General features: G+C 39.6%; 1 protein-coding gene across 1 annotated transcript in view; it reads left to right on the plus strand.

The window, feature by feature from the left end:
- Positions 1 to 23,650, plus strand: part of ANKFN1 (ankyrin repeat and fibronectin type III domain containing 1) — a gene marked incomplete at both ends in the record, with an annotated part of 61,929 nt that overhangs the window by 16,287 nt on the left and 21,992 nt on the right. The window contains 3 exons of the mRNA XM_084273629.1: positions 11,240 to 11,337; positions 12,822 to 12,912; positions 17,319 to 17,426. Coding sequence (XP_084129755.1) covers positions 11,240 to 11,337; positions 12,822 to 12,912; positions 17,319 to 17,426 — 297 coding nt within the window. The remainder of the gene's footprint in view (positions 1 to 11,239; positions 11,338 to 12,821; positions 12,913 to 17,318; positions 17,427 to 23,650) is intronic.

The raw sequence follows: 23,650 nt of genomic DNA on the forward strand, positions 1-23,650 counted from the left end.
ATTGTTTATTACATTACGGAGTGAGATTCTTTGTGCTAGTTTGAGGGGGTCATAAAATGAACCTTTCAAATGATCACTTGCAAGAATGATTAGAACCAGCTAGCAATTACTAGTGCTGAAAGGAGAGCGTGCTAACATTTTCTGAAGATCTTTTTAGTCAGATATGTAAACCTCCTATCTAGAAACTTATCTAAGCATTTTGTTAATTCAGGGAGGAAAATAAGTTGTTAGGGGTTCCCCCCCCTCCCCACCTCCCCGAATATTTTACCATTTCTTTTCTAAGCAAATTAGAATTCAGGAGCATTTGCAGCAATGTTTAGGGAATACCTTCATTAACAGAGGCTAATAATGTTCTTTTCTCTGGACCTAAATTATAGGGGATAAAAACTGACATCACGTCTGTTCACTTTAGTTTCATTCCCTAAAAAACATTGAGAAACTGCCAATTGCTTTTTCTGTGTCATCTTCGTCTCTAACATATTTTTTCCAAAGCTTTATTTGCCCAAATGTAATTTAGAAACCAGGCTTGGAATGTTATGTAACTGTCTATTTTCCTGTGTGTGATCTTTTCCCTTGTTAGCTGTATAACTTGCAAATAATAATACAGGAGAATAATCCTTTGCAGTCACTCTCTAACCACTAAAACCATCTCACTTCATTAGGAGATTTAATTTTAACCACACATGGTGAATGGGTATTGACTTTGGTATCCCAGCTGGATGGCAGTTCAGGGACTGCATTCTGTTGAGCCGTTGCTTTAAGGAGCCAGAGTATTCTTTACTTCCTCTCCTGGATTGTTGTTTAATGTTGCAGGCACCATCCTAATGGCTCCCTTCAGTTTTCCTCCAGAGAAGGCTTGCAGTGTGGTGGTGGATGATATCGAAATTATTCCTATGTATATTGTAACTTAGTAAAGTGCTCTGAGGCTGGAAGCAGACAGGCGTGACATAAATCGATAATAATAGCAATAATCTGCTCCACGCTAGAGGAAGATTCAAAGCCAGAGACATCTCACTTCAGCCAGTTTTAGGAAGGATGTGAACCATCCCTGTACTATTGAAGTGAAAAACCCCTACCCTTGGTTAATTCTGTCCTGAAGCCAAATTTCACATCCCATCCTGGAAGTATTGATTCAATGAAATGTAATCATGCTGAATAGATTGATGTAGGTGTAGCTTAAGAGAGAATTAATATAACTTTAATGTAAGAATTTTCATGGTTGTAAGAATAGATTGATTTTGGATTTTAGCAGAATTTGGCTGTAATCATATCAATCACTTAGGGAAGTGATTAGAGTGTCACTGAGCATGCTCTATCTGGGAGGAATTAATATAAATTACGTCCTGGAAATAATTTGCATAACCCTGCCTTTTCTTAGAAATTATGGTGAATATGTATAGTTGATCTGTATAAATATGAGATTTGGCTTAATGGGCACACGCATTTGGAGGAGCAATGCCCTGTGTGCCCGGTGCTGCTTCCTAGGCACCAAGGCAATTGAGTTTTGATTCTGGCTTTTCATCAGTATTTAAGACCTGGTTTAGTTTTAGATCTTTGAAAATCAAAATATTCCACCTTTGCCACAGTTTGAAGCTAGGATGAACTTTCAATGCTGTCACATTGTTACTGTGTGGTGTATTTTTACCCTAGAGTCACACTATTATAACTATCTTGATGCAAAAAAAATCCCAGCAGGAACGTAGTCTAGGTAGGCATCACTTGACTCCTAGGAACAGCCCCAATAGAGTGAGTAGTAAGTGCTTGTAGGCCTTTGAAGAACTGTTGTCTTTCACTAATTAGCCTTTCTAGGGTTCACATGTTCCACACAACACATACACATAAAGAAAGCAGGGGTTTTAAAGAACAAAATTATATGTAATTATAAGTAATTTTGTTTCATTTATTTTCTGTGCATTTTAAGCCTGATTATTATTTTGCTTTCATTGTGAATAAATATAGATAAACTGCCTCTTATTGTTTGGGGTCTTTCATGTATTTCCATTTAGAATTAGTCATAATAATGCTGTGAACCCCATGTATAGGATAAGGAAGAAAAATGGACATAGTGCTGATCATTACCTACTGGAAAGGATCACTATGCAATGGAAAATCTCATTTATATTTTATTTACCATTTTTAAACAAACCTCTATATACCGTTTGGGAGAAAAAAATAAAACAGCTTGTATAACTGAAGTTGAGCTAATTTATTTAAGAGCCTGGAAATATTTATATTTGAAGAGAGGAAGAGAGAAAATAATTTGAGCCATGTCTGCTGTAGCAAACAGAGCTGATCATCTCTCTGTTTGGATGTAGCTGTGGACTCAGATGCCAAGTTATTTTCCAGATAGTGATGTTAGGCTGCCCAGGCCACTTTAGCCCTTGTTACCTTTTTGTTTTGCTTGTTATTTTAGCAGAATATTTCATGCTTGTCAGGACTGTCCATCTGCCTTCTAGGATTTCTGTTGGATGGTGAGGAGATTTTATTTTCTATGTCAGTGTAGCTCTTTGCAAAAAAAAAAACCCAACCAAAACACACCAGCTTGGATCAGGAAGGAAGGAGTAGCATACTGCTTAAATTTTGACAAAAACTCCTTCCCTGTCTCCCTTTTTCCAAGGCAATTTGTGGTTCATTTCAGAATTCTTTGCATGAGAATAATTTAAATTGTGTTTAAATCGCTGGTTCAGCCCTAAAGTAGATGCTATGTCACTGCTTGATCCTGTTCCAATTTACAGTGGAGTTAAGTAGCATTCTGCATTCAGCTTTGTCTTTAAACCTTTTCCACTTATTATCCAACGTTTCTTTGTATATTTTGAAACTCATTCTTTCTTTCCCCAAAACAGTTCTTACTCCATAAAAAGGAAAGAGAATACATTTCTTTGTAAGACATTTGAATTTATCTTGCTGAATAGGTGTGGTCTGATATTTTTTACAGTAGTTCATTTATGGCATTTTATTAGGTCTCCTGGGTGCTTTATTGGCACATTACATTTTGGTAGCTAACAGGACTGTGCAATTTGACTTCTATTTTTATGCCTAGCAAGTATAGATGTATAAATGTTAAAACAAACCTCTCTATTTCTAGCTCCTCTCAATGTCTGTAGTATGTGCAGAACAACATAAAATTTTGAACTTCTATTTTTTTAACTTGCTATGTATTTAAATCCACCTTTGAATATGGATTGTATATTAAGTGATGGTTACCCAATTCAATCATTCTTTCCTCCTTCTTCATTTTTGATAAGGATTTGGAGCAGCAGCTCAAGATGAGTAACTATGAGAAAATCCAGACATGGCTTTTTTCCATTTTTAGTGTCTCTTCTACCAGAACCAGAACCTGATACTGTCCTGGGAATTAGATCTGACCAACAGAACTGATAATGACTGTAAAGTTGGAATCAGGCCTTCAGATCCACTCCAAGCTCTTACCTCATGTATTGAGCATAAATTGCAGGGTTTACTGTTTTCACGCATGAGTGCCCAATTAGTTCACACATGAACACCCAATCGATTTATGCATGAGCACCAAATCAGTTCATGCAGGAGCATCCATTTAATTTAAAAATGAATACCCAGCTGGTTCACACATGAGCGCCCTGTTAACTCATGTCTGAGCACCCAATGAGATCACGCATGAGCACCCACTTAACTCATCCCTAAGTACTGTGTTGGGCATATATGGCAGGTTTCAGTAGCATGGGACTACAGGTATTGGAGGAGGTCAGGAGATGCTGGGTGCTGGTTACAACTGGCCCAGCTAGCAATAAATGCAATGGAAAATCCCATCACTGAATGTAGCCCCCATGATGGAAATCCAGAAATTTGACAGTAGGAAAGGGGGAGGATAGCTGTTTGGTTTAAATGAAGCCTGGAAAAGGCAGTGGAAAGGTGTTCACTTACATGTTTGTTTAATTGTTCATGTTTTCTTTCTTCTCATCCTGAATGAGTGATTATAAGTTTGTGTTAATTGGCAATAAATTAAATTAAGTAAAAATTCCCCAAATCAACTGTTTTGCCTGCAGTTTGGCTGCAGTGCTACAGAAAGGTGAAAGCTCTGTGAGTTACTGTAGGGATTAGTTTATAAAGAAATAAAAGCCCTAAATGTAATTAACTAACATCTATACAGCTAAGTTCCTCTTTAAAAAATGTGTTACAGGAGAACCAGAGGAAAAGCAGTGGAACCCCATTAAACAGATTACTGGAATTAGGGTTTGTCTATTTACTCTCTTTGTTAACAGTACTGTGAGGTGTTCTGGTTTGTCTGGTACATTGTGACAGATCACTTTTTTCTTTGCTTTTTCTCAACTGCTCATTACTAATTAGATTTTAATGTATTAAGTTTTGAGAAGAAGCTGAGCCTAACCCTTGCATGCTTCACAGAAATCAGCAGTCCTTGCATTCATCAGCTTCCCCACCAGCTTTGGTTACACATGAGTAAAATGTACCCACTGGGAACAGAGTCGGAGCCAAGCCTGTTATACCTTTCTAGGATGTGAAGCCTTTGCACAAGTACCCCATTTATTCTCCAATCCCTTTTCATGGTCCCCACGTGTATTTTCTCCCACTTTTCTTTCCACAGACAGAGTGGGATACGTTTGTCATTGCAGGGCCAAAACACAAGTCTTGGCTATTATTACAAGCCATTGTAGCTGTTTAACCTCTGCCCTCACTGGGTGGTGATAGGCACCCCCATGGCACATTTTTGTAGTTATTTATAAAATGGTATTAAGAAATGTCATTTTCACTAACAGAAAGGGAAGAACTTCCTTCTTATACTGGAATAGCTGGCCATATTACAAATGGATAGAGAATTGGTAGTACTTAGAGAACACTAATTAAATACATGAGAGAAAACAACCAGTAACGTTTTAATTTTCTCTTGGTGAGACTTCTATTACAATGCCATGAAAACAATATCTTATAAATCATTTATATAACGTAGATTTGCTATAAGATGAACTAATGAAACCATGATCAAGCAAAGATGTGTCTTTGGCACCCAGCCTGCTGTCATAATGCTTCCCATAAACGTTAAGACATAAAGAGTATTCTGGCCTGGGTCACAGGAACATCCAGAAACCAGTCCACAAGGAAGGTTCACTGATTATTATTAACAGGTGTAAAAGGTAAAGGAACCCACTGCTGTTTGGGAAAAAGCTTTACAGCAAATAAAGTATTTAATTATTAAACAAATTGTCAGAAAATGCATCACGAAGATTTATAGCCACAGAGTTTCAAATGAAGATGTGCTCTCTAGGAATAGTCTAGGAATGGTCTCCTTGGCACTCTTCTTGGCACTGCTCTGAAGAGAGGCCTTTAAACCCATCCCTAGCTCTTTCACACTAAAACACAGCACTGCTTTAACTGCAGCCCTGTTTGCATCTTTTTCATTCCTCTTCGGCCTCGTTGATGCTTCTCCTGACCCAGTACAAAAAGCCTTGAATAAGTTTACAGAAATAACTGAAATAATAGATAAGATCTGAGAGGGCCAAAATTTAGAGCAGTTAGGGACTCTGGTTTTGATGTAAATAGTACCTAGAAATCCCAGTCCTGGGGCATGACTACACTGTTTTAACTTCTCTGTTCACACAGCAATGTGCAGTGTAGCAAGTCCTGATTAGTGTAAGCAAATAAACAAATGAAAAGTTCACTTGTTCCATTTGTAAATCCTGTGGCTGGTCTCATATTGTGACTGTCTATGCGCTTATCGAGCAAATGCATCCAATTCCAGGCATTCTAAGTTAGTATGTGTTTATGGATGGATTCTACCCTTCACACAATAAACAAATCCATGGGAACAAATACAAACTCCTCAGCACAAAACTTGGGGTTTTTTTTTCTAAAGGAAGCACTATGCTGGGATCTCTGTCAGTAAATGTCTGCAGCTGGTATGACTTGTACTTCTCCTGTCATTCTTTGGAGAATTTCCAAATATGAGAGAGGGATGAACAAAGCCTGAACCCAAACTAGGTTTCTTTCTTTAATCCAGCTAGAAAGTTCAGCTAGGAGGAGCTGACCAAATACTGCAAACAATATTCTCCATCTGAGCTGGTGATGCTGTCTAAAGCAACAAACTGATTCCTACTTTCCACTAGTGTTCAGTTCTCTTCACTTGTGTTATACTTCTAAATATTTGTTTAGGTGCTTCATCCTGATTTTATTCACGTGAATAGCAGTGCTCAATATCCTTAAATAAAGCTGCTAAGGCATTTTGAGGCTAAATTATTAAAATTATTTATAAAGACCAGCAGGCAGGAAAAGATGGTATGAAGTGGTTTCTGGATAGTGCTCTCTTTCCATTTTACATTTCAAAGGAATCCATTGAACAATGCAAGTATTTGTTTGGAGGCCCTTGGAAAAACAAGTGAAGATCACAGTGTACTTCAGCCTAAGCCTAGATGCGGGGAGGAAGGGGAGGGAATCTTTGCTTCTTAAGTCTGGGTTAAAAGCTACAGCGGCACAATGCTTTGCCCAAAGTCACACAGCAAGTCAGTAGCAAAGATAACAGCAAAACCTAGAATCCCAACTAGGGAAACTATTCGGTAGACCCCAGCAACAGAACTCATGTCCCTCAGTCTAATTAATCTGCTCAGCAATTCAGTGAATGATTTAAGCACAAGCAAAAACAAATGCCAAGAGAAGTGGCAAATTCTACTGTGGCTCAGGCTGTTTACTTGACTCGGGAGAAGGTGCTTTCCTGGATGAATCTATAACAGCATCAGGAGGTGTTTTGTGCATTCACGTTGTCTCTTTTCTCTCTGTCAGTCTCTCTGGTAAGCAGTTGAAGGTGCACTCAGTAGAACAGAAAGATAGCAAGTGGAAAAGAAACAGGTGAAAATAAGCTTCTCCTTTTATTTTAAATTGCATTAATTCAGTATTTTTTTTAAAAAAAAAAAGAAAAACCAACTTGGCCACAAGTAGGTTACATAACTTAAGCCAGTCTAAAATTATGTGCCAGCAATTTACATGAGTTTTATGTAACTGTTTATACTGGTGTTTATTTAAAAATTACTACTTATCTTGGCGACCGCAGCAACACATCGTGCATTTGCTAGCTCTGGAATACAGGGCACCTTCATTAAAACACATAGTCACCAATATATTAAACACACAAAAAACCCTGCTCTGACATAACATGAAGTGTCAGATGGAAAGCCGCAACAGCGAAGACATTCAGGGTTCACAACAAAGCAGCCCTTTGGGGTGTTCAGAACGGGACTGGAACATGCTCCATCCTTAATTCACCCAACAGCTTTCAGGTCCTTCACAGCACAGTTGGTACAGTCTACAAGACCAGCTCTTGTTCCCGGGCTCTTATAAAGCACCCTCTTCATCCTCAGGTTCTATACTTGAGCATTTTTATATTGGACTTTCAAAGTGCTGAGGTTAGCTAGCCTTTTGTTCTTTCTTAAAGTCCCAAGTACTTCAGAGATATACAAATGGTTGATTTTAATTTTTTTTAAGTACCTGAGCAGTCTCTCCCAGCACTCTCTTTAGGGAAGGAGGCAAAGACTGAGCGAAATCTTCATCATGGGCTCCTCATGCACAGCATAACATAATTCTGGGTTAATCACAAGGGTAGGACCGTGGATGTAAAGTACATACCAGAAAGACATATATATATTCCAAAGAGCCAGAAAGAGATACTACTGGCCTAATAAATGTAATGCAGGTCATGGGAATTTGTCCCTTGTTGTTTTGGGACCTACTGACTGAACAAGATGCTCTACCTTGCCTTCATTTTCCCAACTATAATATAAGGACACTGCTATTCACACCCTTCTAAATGGTTTAAAACCCAATAAATGAGTATAGTAGAGTATTAGGCAGACAATCTTTATGCTAAAAAGCTGAAATCTGAAATGTATAGTAGGAGATATAAACTTGGTAAATGATAGATTAATTAAGCTGATTTGCTTCTCTTTAAAACTCTATCATGTAATCCTCTTCTCATTTGTATCAGGTTTGCTAAAATCAAAAGTAAGCAAAAATTTCCAAAATTTTTCATGAGTTTTTGACAGGTATCATGAGTCAGAGAATGACATTCTGTCAAAAATAGCAATGCTTCAGTGTGTCTATCCTGTTAATATGTTTTCAGTAGTACTTTGAAACAAGGGGGAAAAGAAGGCAGTATTCCAACAAAGCTGTTCATAAAATATTTATTTTTCATTTATGGAATTTATTATTGAAACTGGGGGGCAGGTTTTTCCAAATGTGAGCTTTGTAAATATATATATTTATATATATATATATTTTAAATTAAATTTTGAGTAACTTTGTTTACACCATCTTGTTAGGTAAATATCCTTTAAAAGGAGGGGGGGGTGGTGTCTCAATCATAATGATAACCATAATATGATCCACAAGCTAATACCACATTCCTATGTTTTCCATTTCATGGGTCTCAGCCACCACAGGGTGAGCTAAAAAAAATAAGTGCAAAATGCTGGCATTGCTTGGCTGTATAATAAAGAGTACAGCTGGGCCTCAGCCTAGCAGCCAGGGAAGATTCACCTGGTTGAGGGTATCACGGGGCTACCCAGCCCTCTGTACCTCGTGAAAGGACCAGCAGACTTGGTTGCTCTTCTTAACAAGTCCTTCAAAGGACTGGGGATCATGGTGTCACCATGTCACCCAGCAGGTGGATGAGAGCATTTCTCCTGCACATAGGGTTTCACCAACTACATGAGTTGGGGAAAGAGTTTTCCCTAGAACATCACAGCAAAGCTATGACTTATTAATTCAAACCCCACTTCTTCAGCTGTTCCTGAGATGGCTTTAAAGGCAATGTCAGCCTTTTCTCCCCTTGGTACTCACCTTCTTTCTCTGAACTCCCTGGTCCTTGATTATCTCTGACAAAAACCTGCCATGATGTTGCTAGTCATGACACTAGTATTGTGATGTTTGTGCTGCAAAGGTGAAAAATTCCAGTCCTGTTCAGATTAAGCAGTTCATTCCTCTTCAGGCAGTGTGTTAGGATCTCTAAATATTAGGGACACTTTTCTAAATGCCAGAATACAAATGGAAGGGTTGGGAATTAGAGCCACATCAAGAATGGAGCTGCAATGTTTAGTCATGTAAACTACCCTAATTTCAATAGGCCTCTTGAGCTACCAGTTTATGTTTGGCCACTCCCCAGGCCACACAACAGCTATAAAACTGGGAAACTCAAAAGCAGCTTCAAGCTGCTTATTTCACCCTTGGCTTTTGTGTTGCAATGCCTAAAGCTCAATCTTACAACTGCCCCAAATGCTGACAAGCACAGTCAGTCATGCCTGGGGACTTCCATGAAGACAGGATTTGTTGGCAGAGCCTGTCTTGAGTGAAGCTACCTTGCTTTACGTTAATCTTTGAAGAGAAAAATGGTATCTGAAGTGACTGCAAGCCTGTTGATAACATGTTCAGCATTTCAAACACCATTTCTCCAATTTATCCTTCTGGAAAACAGACAAGATGTCTAAGCTTGCAGCATGTATACAGTGTCCTCAATACAGTGGAGTTATACACTCTGAAAATCATGGCTTACAGTGGAAACTCTGACAGGCCATCAAGTTCAATGGTACTTATAAGTTTTCCTATAATTAAGTTGTCAACAGAAACCTACAGTACGGTACCATAATAGTCTCTACATTTTCATACTCATGTACAGAGATAGTTTCTACTAAAGGTGGCAATAATTAGGTATTTAAAACCCACAGAAAACTAGAAAAATATACACTGAAAAAGTTCAAAGACAATAGAAAAAAACCCAATATCCTTTTCACTTCAGCAAATATATGAATGTTGCAGAACATGCTGTGCATTCACAAATGGCAATCACAGAAAAGGAGCAATTAGGAGAGAAAGGAAACATGAGTTGTGCTATTGTTCCTTAGCTATTTTAGAAAAATATGGTGGTAGTTAAATGTTGTATATGCTGATCAAAAAATTCTTTTAACAAGAAAATACCAGTATGACACAGCCAGAAGATGAAAATTTCACATGCTTATATTAAAATACCAACACCCTCTGATCTATTCTAAATTATTGACTCCTGTAATAATAACTATGCAAATAAAGTATCTACATTTGTGAATCTTAAAAGAAAAGTTTTGGGTTGAATTCCCTAGTTTGATATAAATCCAGAAAATGTATGGGATTTTCCTGTGTCTACAGTAGAATAATTTAAGACACTGATTTTGCTATGTTTTTGACTGGTTTTCCTGGCACTTTGAGCCTGAAGGTACAAGTTACTAAACTCCAGAGATATGGGGGATTACCCTTAAGTCTAATGATGGTACCAGTCATTACTAAAGTACAATTTAAGAAAAAGAGACTGTTTTCTACCTGCAGCCATTAGTTCCTCATTTACATATATGCTTTTTTGAACTCATCTAGGGTTCTTTTTATGTTATGTTGGTATTTTGCATGCACATTCATTTTTGCAAGTACTAAGAAAGAGAACTGATGTAAGAACTACCAATTTCATAACTCCTTAAAAGGAGTATAAATCATCTGTACAGGTCGATGGGGGCACTTTGGTGAGGATACCCACTAGAATTTAGGCTGCAGGACAGGTTGGGGAGGATGTGTCAGCCCAATGCTGCTTAATTCACTTCAAAAGCAACTACAACTTCATAGGTCCTTGTGGAGGTCTGTAATTTTAGTGACCATAGGAGAATCAGGCTTGGACAGGACAAGAGAGCCAGATCCCACTGAAACCAGTGAAGAGACTCTAGTTAGAGTGTCAGATCTAGTCCACAGAAGTTATTTCTACACGAATTACCCAAGGCTAGGTGATCAGAGTTTTGTCATCCTGTGGAGCTAAAAGGACTCTGCCTGGGCTTACCTATGCAGATGCAATTGCAAAACAGTGGGTTTTGTTGTATTGGATGTATAAAATACCAAATGGCATTAGCTGGTCCAAATCCTCTACCTACTCTTTTTCACTACCCCTTTATCTTTAAAAGGAAATTGTTTAAATGAGGGCAAATGTTGACTGAATGCAATTTCTATTGCAGTGTTTTCTAAGCATTCTTTCCTGGAAAGCTTTTAAAGAATATTTTTCTTTTCTCTCTCATACACAGAGATATAATTTAATTACTGAGTGAGGTTTTCCTAAATATTACTGTTACACATGACTTTTAGTATCCACATGGAATGGGAAACTCCCAGGAGTAAAGTTAACCTGCGAGTGACTCAAGATTTCTTTGCTCGGACTGGTATCTGATTTAATTTTCTCCTGCTATTTGTTTCCTAGTGGAATGGAGCTGTTCAGAAGATTTTTCTCCTTTGGTTGGTGAAATAATTATGGATAATCTTCAGTCTTTGAGGTGCACCATCACGGGTCTCAGAACAGTAAGTGCCAAATGACTTGTTTAGATCTTGATGCCCCCTGCGGCCCCAGCGGTAGGGAGACACTGACAATTTGCATCCACACCTGCTGGCAATAAGTGTGGAGGTATCTATCTTCCAGCAGCAAGTTCCAGTCATTGAACATAGCATGTCTGCTGTCCATAACCCAAAAGTCACAAAGGAATAGACAGACAGCATGAACTGTTTTATAAGTTGCCATGCTTAGGGGAGATCAGAAAAGGCTGGAGCGAAAGCTGTTGTTTTCGGGATCACAGGATAATCCTAGTGCAAATCAAAGGCTTGTGAAAGATCTAGTCCTGACTCTGATGACCAATAGTTAAAATAACACTTCTTTCTCTTCTACTGCTTTCAGGAATGCTCACACTGATGGCAATATTTTTCATTTTTCTAGTTTATTTTTGTATAAGTTCTTTACACTCATAAGAACTGGGTCAGCGTTGGAGAAAAATCGATGAAATTTCATGTGGATTTTTAATCAGAATAATTTTGACCATGTGCTTGAAAGTCTTTTTCCTACAGGCTGTTCAGGACCACTTGTGCAAGCAAATATTGATTCATAAAATTCTTGATGCAAATAAATCTTGCTCAAAATGCAACTATTTCCACTGGAAATCGCATCAGAGGGGCCCGATCCAGCATCCACTGAGTTGGAACCTCTCCACTAAATTCACTGCACACAAACTCAGGGCTACAGGGTGACCTTTGCCCAGGGCCTCAAAACATGGGGTCTCAAAATGAGAGAATTAACTTTGAACAGTAAGCAATGGGCACAAAGCAAACCCTCTACATAGAATAGGATTTCTTTTCCTTCCTAGCCTTTTTTCAGAAGAAATCTTCAATTTGAAGCACACTGTCTTCCAGGGAGCTGAGCTGTATTTACTCATTTCTCATTTTCTAACAGCAAAATACAGTAACTATTCTGAAGATAAAATCAAGAAAGTTTACACAGTCATTTCTTACAGGCACATGTAACACAGTGCACACTCTGTGTTTGCTTATACTCTCCAAAGCATATAAAATATTTAAATTAAAAGGTAGACTTTCAGAGGTGCTCTCCATCAGCCTAGATTTATGCATCAAAAACAGTGGCAGAAGTGTGACTGATTTCAGTGGCAGCCAAATGAAGCTTCTTACATTGCTGTGGTGGGAGAGAGACTCTGTTAAACACAAGAGGGAAAAGGGGAGTCCCTATTCCCAAAGTCTGATGGTAAGAGCTCCCAGGGTTCAGCTTTGCTAGAAGAGACTGCACTTGGGCAGTTGGGATTGGTTTGTTCTTTCCCTCTGCAGACCACCTGTCTGGAAACCTTTATACTCTGTTTCACTCTGTCATGATGTACCAGTTGATGCTACTGAAAGCTATTTGAGATTTTCAAAGGAAACATGGTTGGGAGAGACTGCTCTCCAGTTACTAAAGGCAAGATTTTGAGTCAAGTGATAGTTTTGACTCCAGTTGTTTCCATTTGCAGGGCCAGAGATATTATGTCCATGTTTCAGCGTACAACATGAGCGGATGGGGACCTCCAGGCAAATCTACTCCTGCATATGCTTCGCCTTCAAGTAGGTTGAGTTTGTCTGGCCTCCTAGTTTGATTACCACCATTGCTTTGTAAGAATTCAAATAACAGAAGTAGGCAAATAATCTGGAGTTCATGACTTCATTGCCATGTCATCTAGGAGTGAAATAAATAAATAAACCTCCCAAAAGAAGTAAAATTCTCATATACGTGTATTTATTTGCCTAACCTTTTATTCTTCTCCAGTCCTTTGACAGAACATTGTCATCTAATCCCTAACACTTAAGAAAAATTAGAAATATTTTGACCTTCATTTCTCTTAATGGGGTTCTGCTATATGGAACCTAATTTTCCAGTGCATGAATGGTTCAAAGCTTTAATCTGAACTAGAACTAAACCACTTACAACTATTATATGTAATTTTGTATTCTGCCTTATAGCATTATAGATTCCATCCACTAGACCATTCTTACAGCATCCTGTATGTAAAATACTCTAGTATGCACATGCATGTTGATAGGCTCTAGCCTGTAAGCACAAAGATGTTACAGACATGTCAAAAAGCCTCTCTTCCTTTTCAAACCTGTGATAGGTTTTCTCAGACTCTATGAGGATAACGATTTTTCATTTGTAATTTTTGATCTATTATAATCACACTGTATTGTTAGTTTCTCTTCCAGACTTAGTGTTCAATGCCAAACTGGCTCAGGGTATTACAGCTTCCCTTGTATTAATTAATGCAGTAAAGTGGGACTACTTTTCATTTTACTGCATTAGCACATGTTTTTTATTAAGCTAATGTAACGATTTAATAATCTTGTATGATAATGTGAGAAAATAAAGCAAGCTGAATCTGCTCTCAATAGTCATAATGGAGAGGACTGGGTAAATAAGGCTCTTGCAGTACCATTGTCCCATTTTTCCTGCATTTTATTCTTGTTTAGCCCAGACTAAAACCAGAACTAGATTACAGAAATACTCTGTTTGAGAAAAAGTTTGCTACAATCATGGGATGAAATTCTACTCTTGGCTATGGGGTAACTCACTACTCCAGAGTTGTTTTGAATAACTTAGTGGCATGCAGTTACCTTGACTATACCCAGGTACACACAGGATTCGGCCCCACAAACTAAAAATTTACATCAGCTGAGAAACAGCCACTTTGACAGCAGCCACTAGTTACTCAGGTAAATACCCTGAAAAAGAAAGGGGGCAATCCTGGCAGGATAGGTGGTATTTAAGACTCTAGCCTTGTATGATATAAACTTTTGCTTTGAGCACATTGCATTTTCTTCCCTGTTTCTTGTCTGCTGTTACCCTGAAATCTGACAATATGTCAGGTCCAAAGCTTTGGGATGTAGGGAAGTAGGATTTCCTCCAGATTTCAGTAGATCAACACAAAAACCGTGCAGAGAATTAAGTTCATTTCCCACGTTTAGTGTCTCAGGGATTCTGGGCTTCAGAGAAGCAGCAAGTCCTAGGCTTGCTGGCAGTAGGGCCATGCTGTCATGTGCAGCTGCTCAGAACTCAGCAAAGTCCCTGCTTCCACCAGGGAGAGCAGCACCATCCATGGGAGGACTACTGAAGTACATGGGACAGTCGGAGTTTTTCTGAAAGGGAGCCAAGGGAACAAAGGGAGTATTTCAGATTTCAGTGTAGGAGAGCAGGAGCATCACTTGAGATATGTGGGATTTTTTTGACTATATGGCAAAGAGAAATGTTTCTTTGTGGCTATATATTTTCTTTGTTGGTGAACACAGAAGCTTTAGGCAGACTCAGCTGGCAAGAATGTTGTATTTTCATCATAGAATCATAGAATGGTCTGGGTTGGAAGGGACCCCAAGGATCACAGAGTTCCAACCCCCCTGGCACAGGCAAGGGCCACCAACCTCCATACCTGGATCTACACAAGGTTGCCCAGGGCTCCATCCAACCTGCCCTTGAACACTTCCAGGACGGGGCATCCACACCCTCTCTGGGCAGCCCATTCCAGCACCACATCAAGTACCCTTAGTGACACATGCTTAAGCTTTACAGCAAGTGAGCCCATCAGAGCCTAAATGCAAATTCTTTAATTAAGCAATACTAACAACAGAATTGTAGCTTGAGAGACAAGATGCTATTTACTGCTGTAGCTACTAGGGGCTGAGCTTCTTTATCCATGTGACCACTTTCACCACCAGCTTTGAAAACTAGCAGATTTGTGCTTGGCAAGAAGGCAGCAATGTGAAATTACACCAGTGTTGCATAACAAAATATGTCCCTAAGCTAAAAATTAAATGTGAATACATTAATACTCTGCAAAGTTGTCTGTAATGGCAGCCAGAAGACTGTACAAGGGAAATAAAAGCTTCAGGGCTTAATCCTGACCCATTATAATCCCAGAGCATCAATAGTTAGTGACATTCTTGGAGATGTATCCGAGTATGAATGCTTGCCACTGTCCTCCCCTTCCCCCCACATACACAGTAGCAGCCTAGAAAGCAGTGGCCAGTGTTGTGTGCTATGTGAAATGAGAGTAAATATTCATTGTTGTGTGAGTGATGGACAATAAGGGAGGCCAGTCCGATTTCCAAAAAAAGTTTGGGAACCACTAGGATAGAGAAATCATGAGGTTGTTCAAAATTGAACCAGTTAGATGACACCAAAGCAGTTTGCAATGGGTGAGTTCCAGTAGGTTCCTCCTGGCGGCTCACTGAGGATCTGAGAAGTGGCCTCCCCACACAGAGCTATAAACTGATCTCTGCAGTAACATACAACATGCAGGACAGCCATGCTGCAGCTGTTACAACTGTCCACAGGCTAGCAAATTTCCATCCTTTCATAGAATCATAGAATGGTCTGGGTTGGAAGGGACCCCAAGGATCACAGAGCTCCAACCCCCCTGCCACAGGCAGGGACACCAACCTCCAGCCTGGATCTACACAAGGCTGCCCAGGGCCCCAGCCAACCTGGCCTTGAACACCTCCAGGGACGGGGAATCCACTACCTCTCTGGGCAGCCTGTTCCAGCCCCTCACCACTCTCTCTGTAAAAAACTTCCCCCCTAATATCTAATCTAAACCTTCCCTCCTTTAGCTTTAGTCCATTCCCCCTTGTCCTGCCATTATCTGCTCTTTTAAAAAGTCGAATCCCCTCCTGCCTATAAGCTCCCTTCAGGGACTGGAAGGCTGCAATGAGGTCCCCCCCACAGCCTTCTCTTCTCCAGGCTGAACAAGCCCAGTTCCCTCAGCCTCTCTTTGTAGGGCAGGTGCTGCAGCCCTCTGATCATCCTTGTGGCCCTCCTCTGAACCCTCTCCAACAGTTCCACATCCTTCTTGTATTGGGGGCCCCAGATCTGGACACAGTACTCCAGATGGGGCCTCACGAGGGCAGAGTAGAGGGGGACAATCACCTCCCTGTGATTCATGGGGCTTACTCTAGCTGCTGTACTAAATGGCAGCAAATACATTTCTACCCCTGGCATGGAGAGCCCATTGGAAGGCATGCTGGAATCCAAACTTCCACTAGAAGCTCGATCTGTATATTTAGGAAGTTAGCAAACTGTTTGTGGTTGTGAACACGTACATGGCCTCTGTGCCAGCAAGATGTAAGCGTGCCTCCCTTGCAGACAGACCTCTTAATACCTTGATCCACCATTACTTTGAGTCAGGAAATTGGTACAATATTTTTTTCTCATTATAATTAAGCATGGAAGTAGTCCAGGCTGGAATTGAAAAGCTTCTGTCTGATACACACGGTTTCATCCATGGATGTTTGTGATGAGGAAGTCTGCTCCTTAAAATGAAGACTGAGAGTGTGGCTAGCAGCAAATGAGGGAGGACAAAGTCTTCTGTAGGCTGAAGGTGTGTGGGACAGGAACCGCAGCTTTTTGCCTCACGAGTGCAGTGCTGAGCAGAGTGTGGACTCCAGGGCAGGAATTGCCAGCACTTTGCTCAGGGCAGGTTTTCAGAAGAGATTTTACTCAGAGCATGTTCTGTGGCATCAGAGTAGCTCTGGTTGTGGGAAGATGTTCATTCCCTGCTTTGCAGTCGGTTTCCCATACAGCTGTAGGAGAGCCACTTCGCCTCCCAGTGCCTCAACAGAATACAGAAGGAGCAGCAGTGTGATCTTACCACTGTACTGAGTGTTGATACAGTGTCAGTGTCAGCTACAATAACAGAGCCCATGGGCATTGTCTAGGCATTGTCTAGGCAGTCACTACAGCAGCTTCTAGGAGCTGATTGTGAGCTCTTTGTTAATAAACATTATGGTTAATTACCTGGCTGGCATAAGGCAAAAGAAGCTTACTGTACAAGTAACAACAGCAGACTTAAAAACAACTGTCATTTTTCCCTGTGTGCCCAGATGTAAAACTCCTCTAAAGCCAAAGAAATATCAGAGGGAAGAAAATATTTTTAAAACTCCTGCTCCTTTGTGTTCCGTTTCTGTTTATTTCCTTTGTTCAACAGACTGGAAAGACTGCAGTGGAAGAGAATCTCGGCACAGGGGACACACTGAGGCCCTGGAATGTCTCCTTCAGCAGGTTCAAGCAGCTCATCAGCATTATAATTTCAGAGGTAAGGATAAATATCTATGTGGTAGGGCACCAGCTGAAGCCTCTGTGGCGCCTGCAATTTTAGCAGTTTTCTAACTAGGTCATACCTTCTCATTCATCAGGAAAGGAAAGATATTAATATTGGCCCATCTGGAATCACTTTAGTGCACTATCTTGCTCTTAACCCTTGAAATTAGTTGGATGAAAACATCTGAAAGCTAGAATGTACTCAAGCACAGACACACCCTTTCTCCCTCTGTACCCTACACACCTCTCGATTTGTTTTTCCTACAAATGAGTTTCACACAAGATTCCACTAAAATATTTCAAGGATTTCTCTTTTATTTTTTCATATAAAGAAATACTTTAGAGAGTTAACAACTGTTTTGGATCAAAAGAAGGGACTTGGCTGCCTCCAAATGGAAGACACTAAGTACTCGAGTGGATACGATGCCAATCTATAATGAAAAATACTCGCACAGTGCAGTGGGAAGATAAGATTGCCACATTTTCAAATAGAATGGATCAAAACTGGGAGAGAGTTCGAATCTCAGCCAGCTCTTTACTCTTCATTCATGAGAAACAGACTGTGCCTTTAATAGCTCAAGAGCCAAGGCAACAGCTTGGCATTCTTTTTAAAGCATATATAAAAACGCCGGTTCTATACAGATTGTTGAAAAGTACTATTTATTTTTCTTAAAATAAACTTCTAACTGGAATAATGCTTCATGGCAAAGGAACTTATTTTAAACTCAAAAGCTGAACTACCATGAAGTTTTCATTTTTCTTCACCTAGTATGACTCTTATGTCATCAACCGATCTAAAAATCATAGAAATACTTGGGGCTAAAATCATCTGGCTGAAATTGAAAGATGTGGCCTTTGTTCTTTACGCGCAAATATGTCACTATCATGATGATCCACAGCCTGCCACAACCCATTGTAACCATAGCAACTTAAACTACTCAGCTATGCTGCTTGGAAAGGGAAAGGTGATATTGCAAGAAAATGTTGTTTCTCTAATTAAAATTCATACAGGCATTATCACTTGCAGGTGGTCTTGGGACTGAAAATACAGATGATGTATTTTATGTCTTACACAGCTTTTTCATGTTATCAAAGAAGTGAGTTTTTTCCATGGTACAGTTTCTCCTTTCTGAAGTTAGTGCCTATCTCGGGTCTTTCAGGCCACCTTCATAGTCAGCAGGGAATGTGATGGAATATCTGAGAATATTTTTAATATAAATTGTTTTACTGACATACCAGCCTAGAACAGAAGCAGTTACAAACAACATGCAGAAAATCCCTCCTTTTGAGAATCTGACACCAGTGCATGTTTCTTATAAATCCCACTGCTCCAGAAATTAACCCCAGTCTCAAAGCAAAGCACAGACAACTCTGTTGTTGATTTCCTAACTCCTTTTCCTCAAATAATAAATAACAACAGTACAGAAAATCTGTTTAGCTCAGAACATTTTCTTGCATGAAAGAGGATGTGGGAGCTTACATGTGGCAGAACTGCACTGTGGAGTCAGCTCGAGCAACACCCTTGCCTCCAACCAAATAAAAATCTCATAATTGCTTGTAATGCCAGCGTTACACAGTAGTATTTTTTTGATAAATCAGGATTGTAACATAATAGGAGAGCCTGTGGAATTTGCCTTAAATATATGACTGATGTCAGTCCTTTGTGTTTCAGTAATTTGGTAAAGAACCAAGACGAAGAGTTTGCAGGAAAAATAAGAATTATGACGTCACTTTGACTCTGAAATTTGCTTCTGGTATTTATCAGCCTCAGTGAAATCTGAGGAGTTTGATCAAGGATCTGAGATGAGCTACTGGATATGACTGAAAAGCCCAAATAATGACTTCCCCTCCATATAATACAGACACCTGAGCTGGATTCTTAATTAATGTAAACTAGCATGATTAGACTGACAGGGATAGGAGTCAGCATGGATATGTTGTTACACATAAGCTGAGGACCTGCCCAGGCATTTATCCATTCTTTATCATGCTTCTCTTTTCCACACTTTCCTCTGATTACACGTTGATATTGCAACCTCTGTTTTCCTCATTTGTTTCCAGATGTAGTAAATATCTAGACATTGCTAGCAGAATGTCCTTGAATCTACTTACAGGCACTGATTTGTTGTGGCTCATAAATGAGAGCAGAATGAAGTTCTGCAGGAATTAACGTTAGGAGAAGTCAGAGCTGGGACTCAAGCCTGGGGTCTGGGCACCATGGCCTTTCACTAAGTGATTCCTCTGCAGGATATCACGCTCATGCTGCTCAGGCTGGCTGAAAGAGTGGAGGAGGAGTGCAAAGGAAGTGAAAATAACTAAGCATAATCAATCTAAAAGGTCTGAGATGACTTGGCTAACAGGCAAAAACTCAGAGGAACTAGAAGAGCAAGGCTGTGTGCTCCAGCATGATCCAGGAGGGTTAAATCGCCCAGATTCCAAGTAGATCTCTTGCCCAAGTCTGTTCATTCAGCCTTTGCACTGCAGCCTGCCTTTTGCCCTATGCTTTGCACTTCAGGGGCTGAAGAAAACAAGCTTACAAAAATACCAGGAAGAATACATTGGAATGTACAGTGAGTTTAAGAGCTTTTGGAATTAGATCAGCTGTTGCTTTTGAACCTGCTCTGTGATATGATGAAATCTCCTAGGGAATTACTTAGGAAGCTTTGCTTTCATATATTTAATCTTCTGGAAAACCCTGATGATTACAAACAACAGTCATCCATTTGTCTTCTTAATACCATGTTACAGACTGTCATAACTGAGTTACTACAATTGTATGTCCTGGCAACACTTCAAATGTATTTTTAAAGTATTTTTTTTCTTGTAGATCATTCTTTCTAAACAGTTCTGAGTGGATTAAGTAATTGTGGGATGCTTCATTAAGAAAGGAACCTTACCCTTCAGTAAAATGCTTACCAGAAGTTTTCTTTCTGAAATTTGGTTGAAATGTGTTTTACTAGACAAGTCAGAGGTGAAATAAAAATGTTCTAATTGTAATTTGATTCACAAGCAGAGCACATAGTTTTATTGCATTTAACAAAGAGGAGGAGCTCTGATTCCACAGGGCATTTAAGATGCTTGGATTATAATTATTTGTGAGAATATGCAAAAGCAGGCTTGAGAACCAGGCCATCAACTGAGGAGTTCAGGTAGGGAATTTAAGAAGTTACAATTTCAGCTGCTGTGACTGACTTTGTAATCCAAAACACACCACCCAGTAATATGACTGACATGCCAAGAGTTTCTTCGTGAGATACAGAATTTTCTTTTGAAAGACATCCCACCTTGCAGTGAGGTAACATTTCAAGCTATTGAGGTGTCTGGCCACCACTTATGCCTTTACCTTCTCTGTAGCATTATGTCTCTGTGCACATTATCCCAGTGTCAGTTGTCTGCACTGCTAAAAATGTGCAGCTTTGAATTTGTCTGGAAGTTTCCAGCTATTTGATGTATTTTCATCAGGTTTCAAAATTGGTGAAAACTAAGCCCCATTTTATGCCCCCCCCCCCGCCACCAGGGTTTCAGTAGGATCTAGCTCATCTTGCACTAATTTGCTTCCTTATTTAGGGTCACCCTAGATGATATTTAGCTGTTCCACGGGCTGTCTCCTTTGTGGGGCTAAGATCTCAGATAATGTTGCACTGAGGTAATTCCGTTTACTTCACATCTGCCCCACTTGAGGAGAGGCACCCGCCTGTCTAGTGATAGGACAAAGAATTCCAGATGATCTTCCACAGAGAAATGCCACAGCGTAACAGACATTCCTCGTAACAGAACCCCCAGATGCATGCTAGTGTCTGAGCATGCAACTTGCTCCTGTTCTGCCACAACCAACGTTGGGTTTAGGTATCTGTTGTATTTAAGTGAATTGCAAAGAGACACATATCCTGCCTGAGAAAAGGTGCTAATGTTGTAAACATAATTGCCTATTTCAACCCAAACATGAATGCTTCTAAATCTAATCATTGGAAATTCTCTATCTCGGCCACTGTTTGTTCGCTCCTGAGTTCCTATTAAAATTGCTCACAGCTCTATTGCTGTATCATTTATTGATATAATCTTGTTGATACTGGTGCTTTTCTATAAAGGTTACTCTGTTATTTATTAGTTAATTAAATCACAAAGTTCCGTTTTCTGTAGATCCACATTATCTTTCTAATCTCAACTCCATGTTTCTTGGCTTGTAGACACAAAATGCTGTAAAACAAAAGCAAATAGGAATGTAGGAGAGTTTATGGTCTCCATCTAGTTTTACATTACTTCTTTTGCTGTGGGCTTCTGCAAATCTGTTGACTAAACCCAAACCACTGGATAGCCCAATAACCTGTATTTCACTTGTAATGCACCTGTTTATTTTAATGCTGCAGTCTCTGGGTCTTTTATACAGAATTATGTGCCTTTGCCTTCAGCAGTTTCCTCCTTGCATTCTTAATATAGAAGTAAATACAAATTTCATAATTAGAATAAAATTTATATTCCTAAATAGGTCTTAACCTTTGAAGAAGGAAACAGTGGGACAGGAGTTTTCATGAGGCGTTTGGTTTACAGTAGTGTGATATACTGAAAAAAGGCACAGTAAAATAAAAGCTATCTGAGGAGATATGGATAGAAAAGTAAATATTTGTCTTTAAAAAAGGAAAAGAAAACAAAGATCAGTTGCATCAAAGAAGCAGTCATGGATTTGGATGAGTCTGTTAAGACTAAACTGAATAGCGCATTGGAGAATAAGCCATGGAGAACAAGTTTGCACTGGAAAGACAATAGATTTGATGATCTAATAAGTCTCATACATCTGAATTGTATAATTTCACCCCCAATAGAACCTCATCTTCTTTGTACTTGCTGTTCAGCAGAGTGGTAATTATTGCTAACAATATGTCTTCTTTCTCTGGTTTTCAGTGTGCAAATTATGGTGCAAATGTATTCATCATTTAAAAAGATGCTGAGCACTTCCACAGATGGGGTTTTGACAAGAGCAAATGTAGTAATTTCTTAAATGTTCAAACTTAAAGCTCGCTAGGGAGACAGAGATAGACACTTCCTATTCTGCATCAGAGATAAGTGGGAAATACGTTACTCTGAGAACACCTAAGCAGACTGACGAGCGGCTTTCAGCAATTACAGCCTCACAAGACATGTGTTTTCCCCACTGGAAGGTTGTCCCTCAAAATGTTTCAGGCTTCAGTCTGGATGGGTACCCTTGCTTAATCCAGATCTCGGAAAACTGAGATGTAGTTTCACAGTTATGTTTTGCTTTTTGTCTTTCTTTTCAGATTGCAGTAAAATATCTGAAGAATTAATTCCTTTTTAAAATGAAACATTTCTGCTGTTTACCTTACAACAGCACTAAGCAGGAGGGACATCACAAAAGACAATGCAAAAAATCCCCAAACAGTTTTACATGCCTGTTCCTTTTTTAAATGCCATGCATGGACACCAACAAGTGACAATGCACTGTGTATGACACAACCCTGCATGTTCCTGACTGTTGGCATACCCTCCAAAAGCTGCTTACAGATACGCAGGTGGGCACAGCTGTTTGACCAAGCTTCAGAGCTTCAGTTCCCACTGGAAGACTTTTGTTTTTTCTTACAAGGAACCTGAGAAGGAAAGATATTTAGTGCAAATCATGAAAGTGAAAATAATACAATGTATAAAAATTTAGCCACATTTTTTAGAATGTTGGGGAATTATTTATAAAATTCTTCTACTGAGAAGCAGCAGCTCGCAGCTTGGACGTCCAGTGAACGAATGAGTTAGTTAAACACCTCTTCCTTGGATTCCAGATTACTGGGGAGCAAATGTAACTGTGTAGGCTCTGAAGCAATACAGGGGAGTGGAATTGTTCTGATGGGGGGGAAAAATCCAAACAAAACAAATGCACTTAACGTGATACAGAGGAAGAAGAGAGTCAGACTAGTTGTTTCCTTAAAGCTTTTACTTAGCTTAGGCTGGTGGTGCTGAGATGATAGCGATTGCCAGGGCACCAGTTATTTGGTTTGACTGATAGTTCAAATCTCCTCTTGTGTTTTTGACGCCTCCCCCATAATTCACATTCATTCTGACCATGAAGAGTATGTAGTACTGGTTCAAGCTGTGCTCTGCCTAGAAGCAAAACATTTTTACCAAGTCTGAGTTTGCTGCAAGGCAGGAAATTTTTTGCTATTGCCTATCACTAAAAGAATGAAACTATAAGCAAAAGGTTGTATTTGAGAGTGT

The sequence above is a fragment of the Gallinula chloropus genome, assembly GCF_964237585.1.
Source record: "Gallinula chloropus genome assembly, chromosome: 20".
NCBI classification, from domain to species: Eukaryota; Metazoa; Chordata; class Aves; order Gruiformes; family Rallidae; genus Gallinula; species Gallinula chloropus.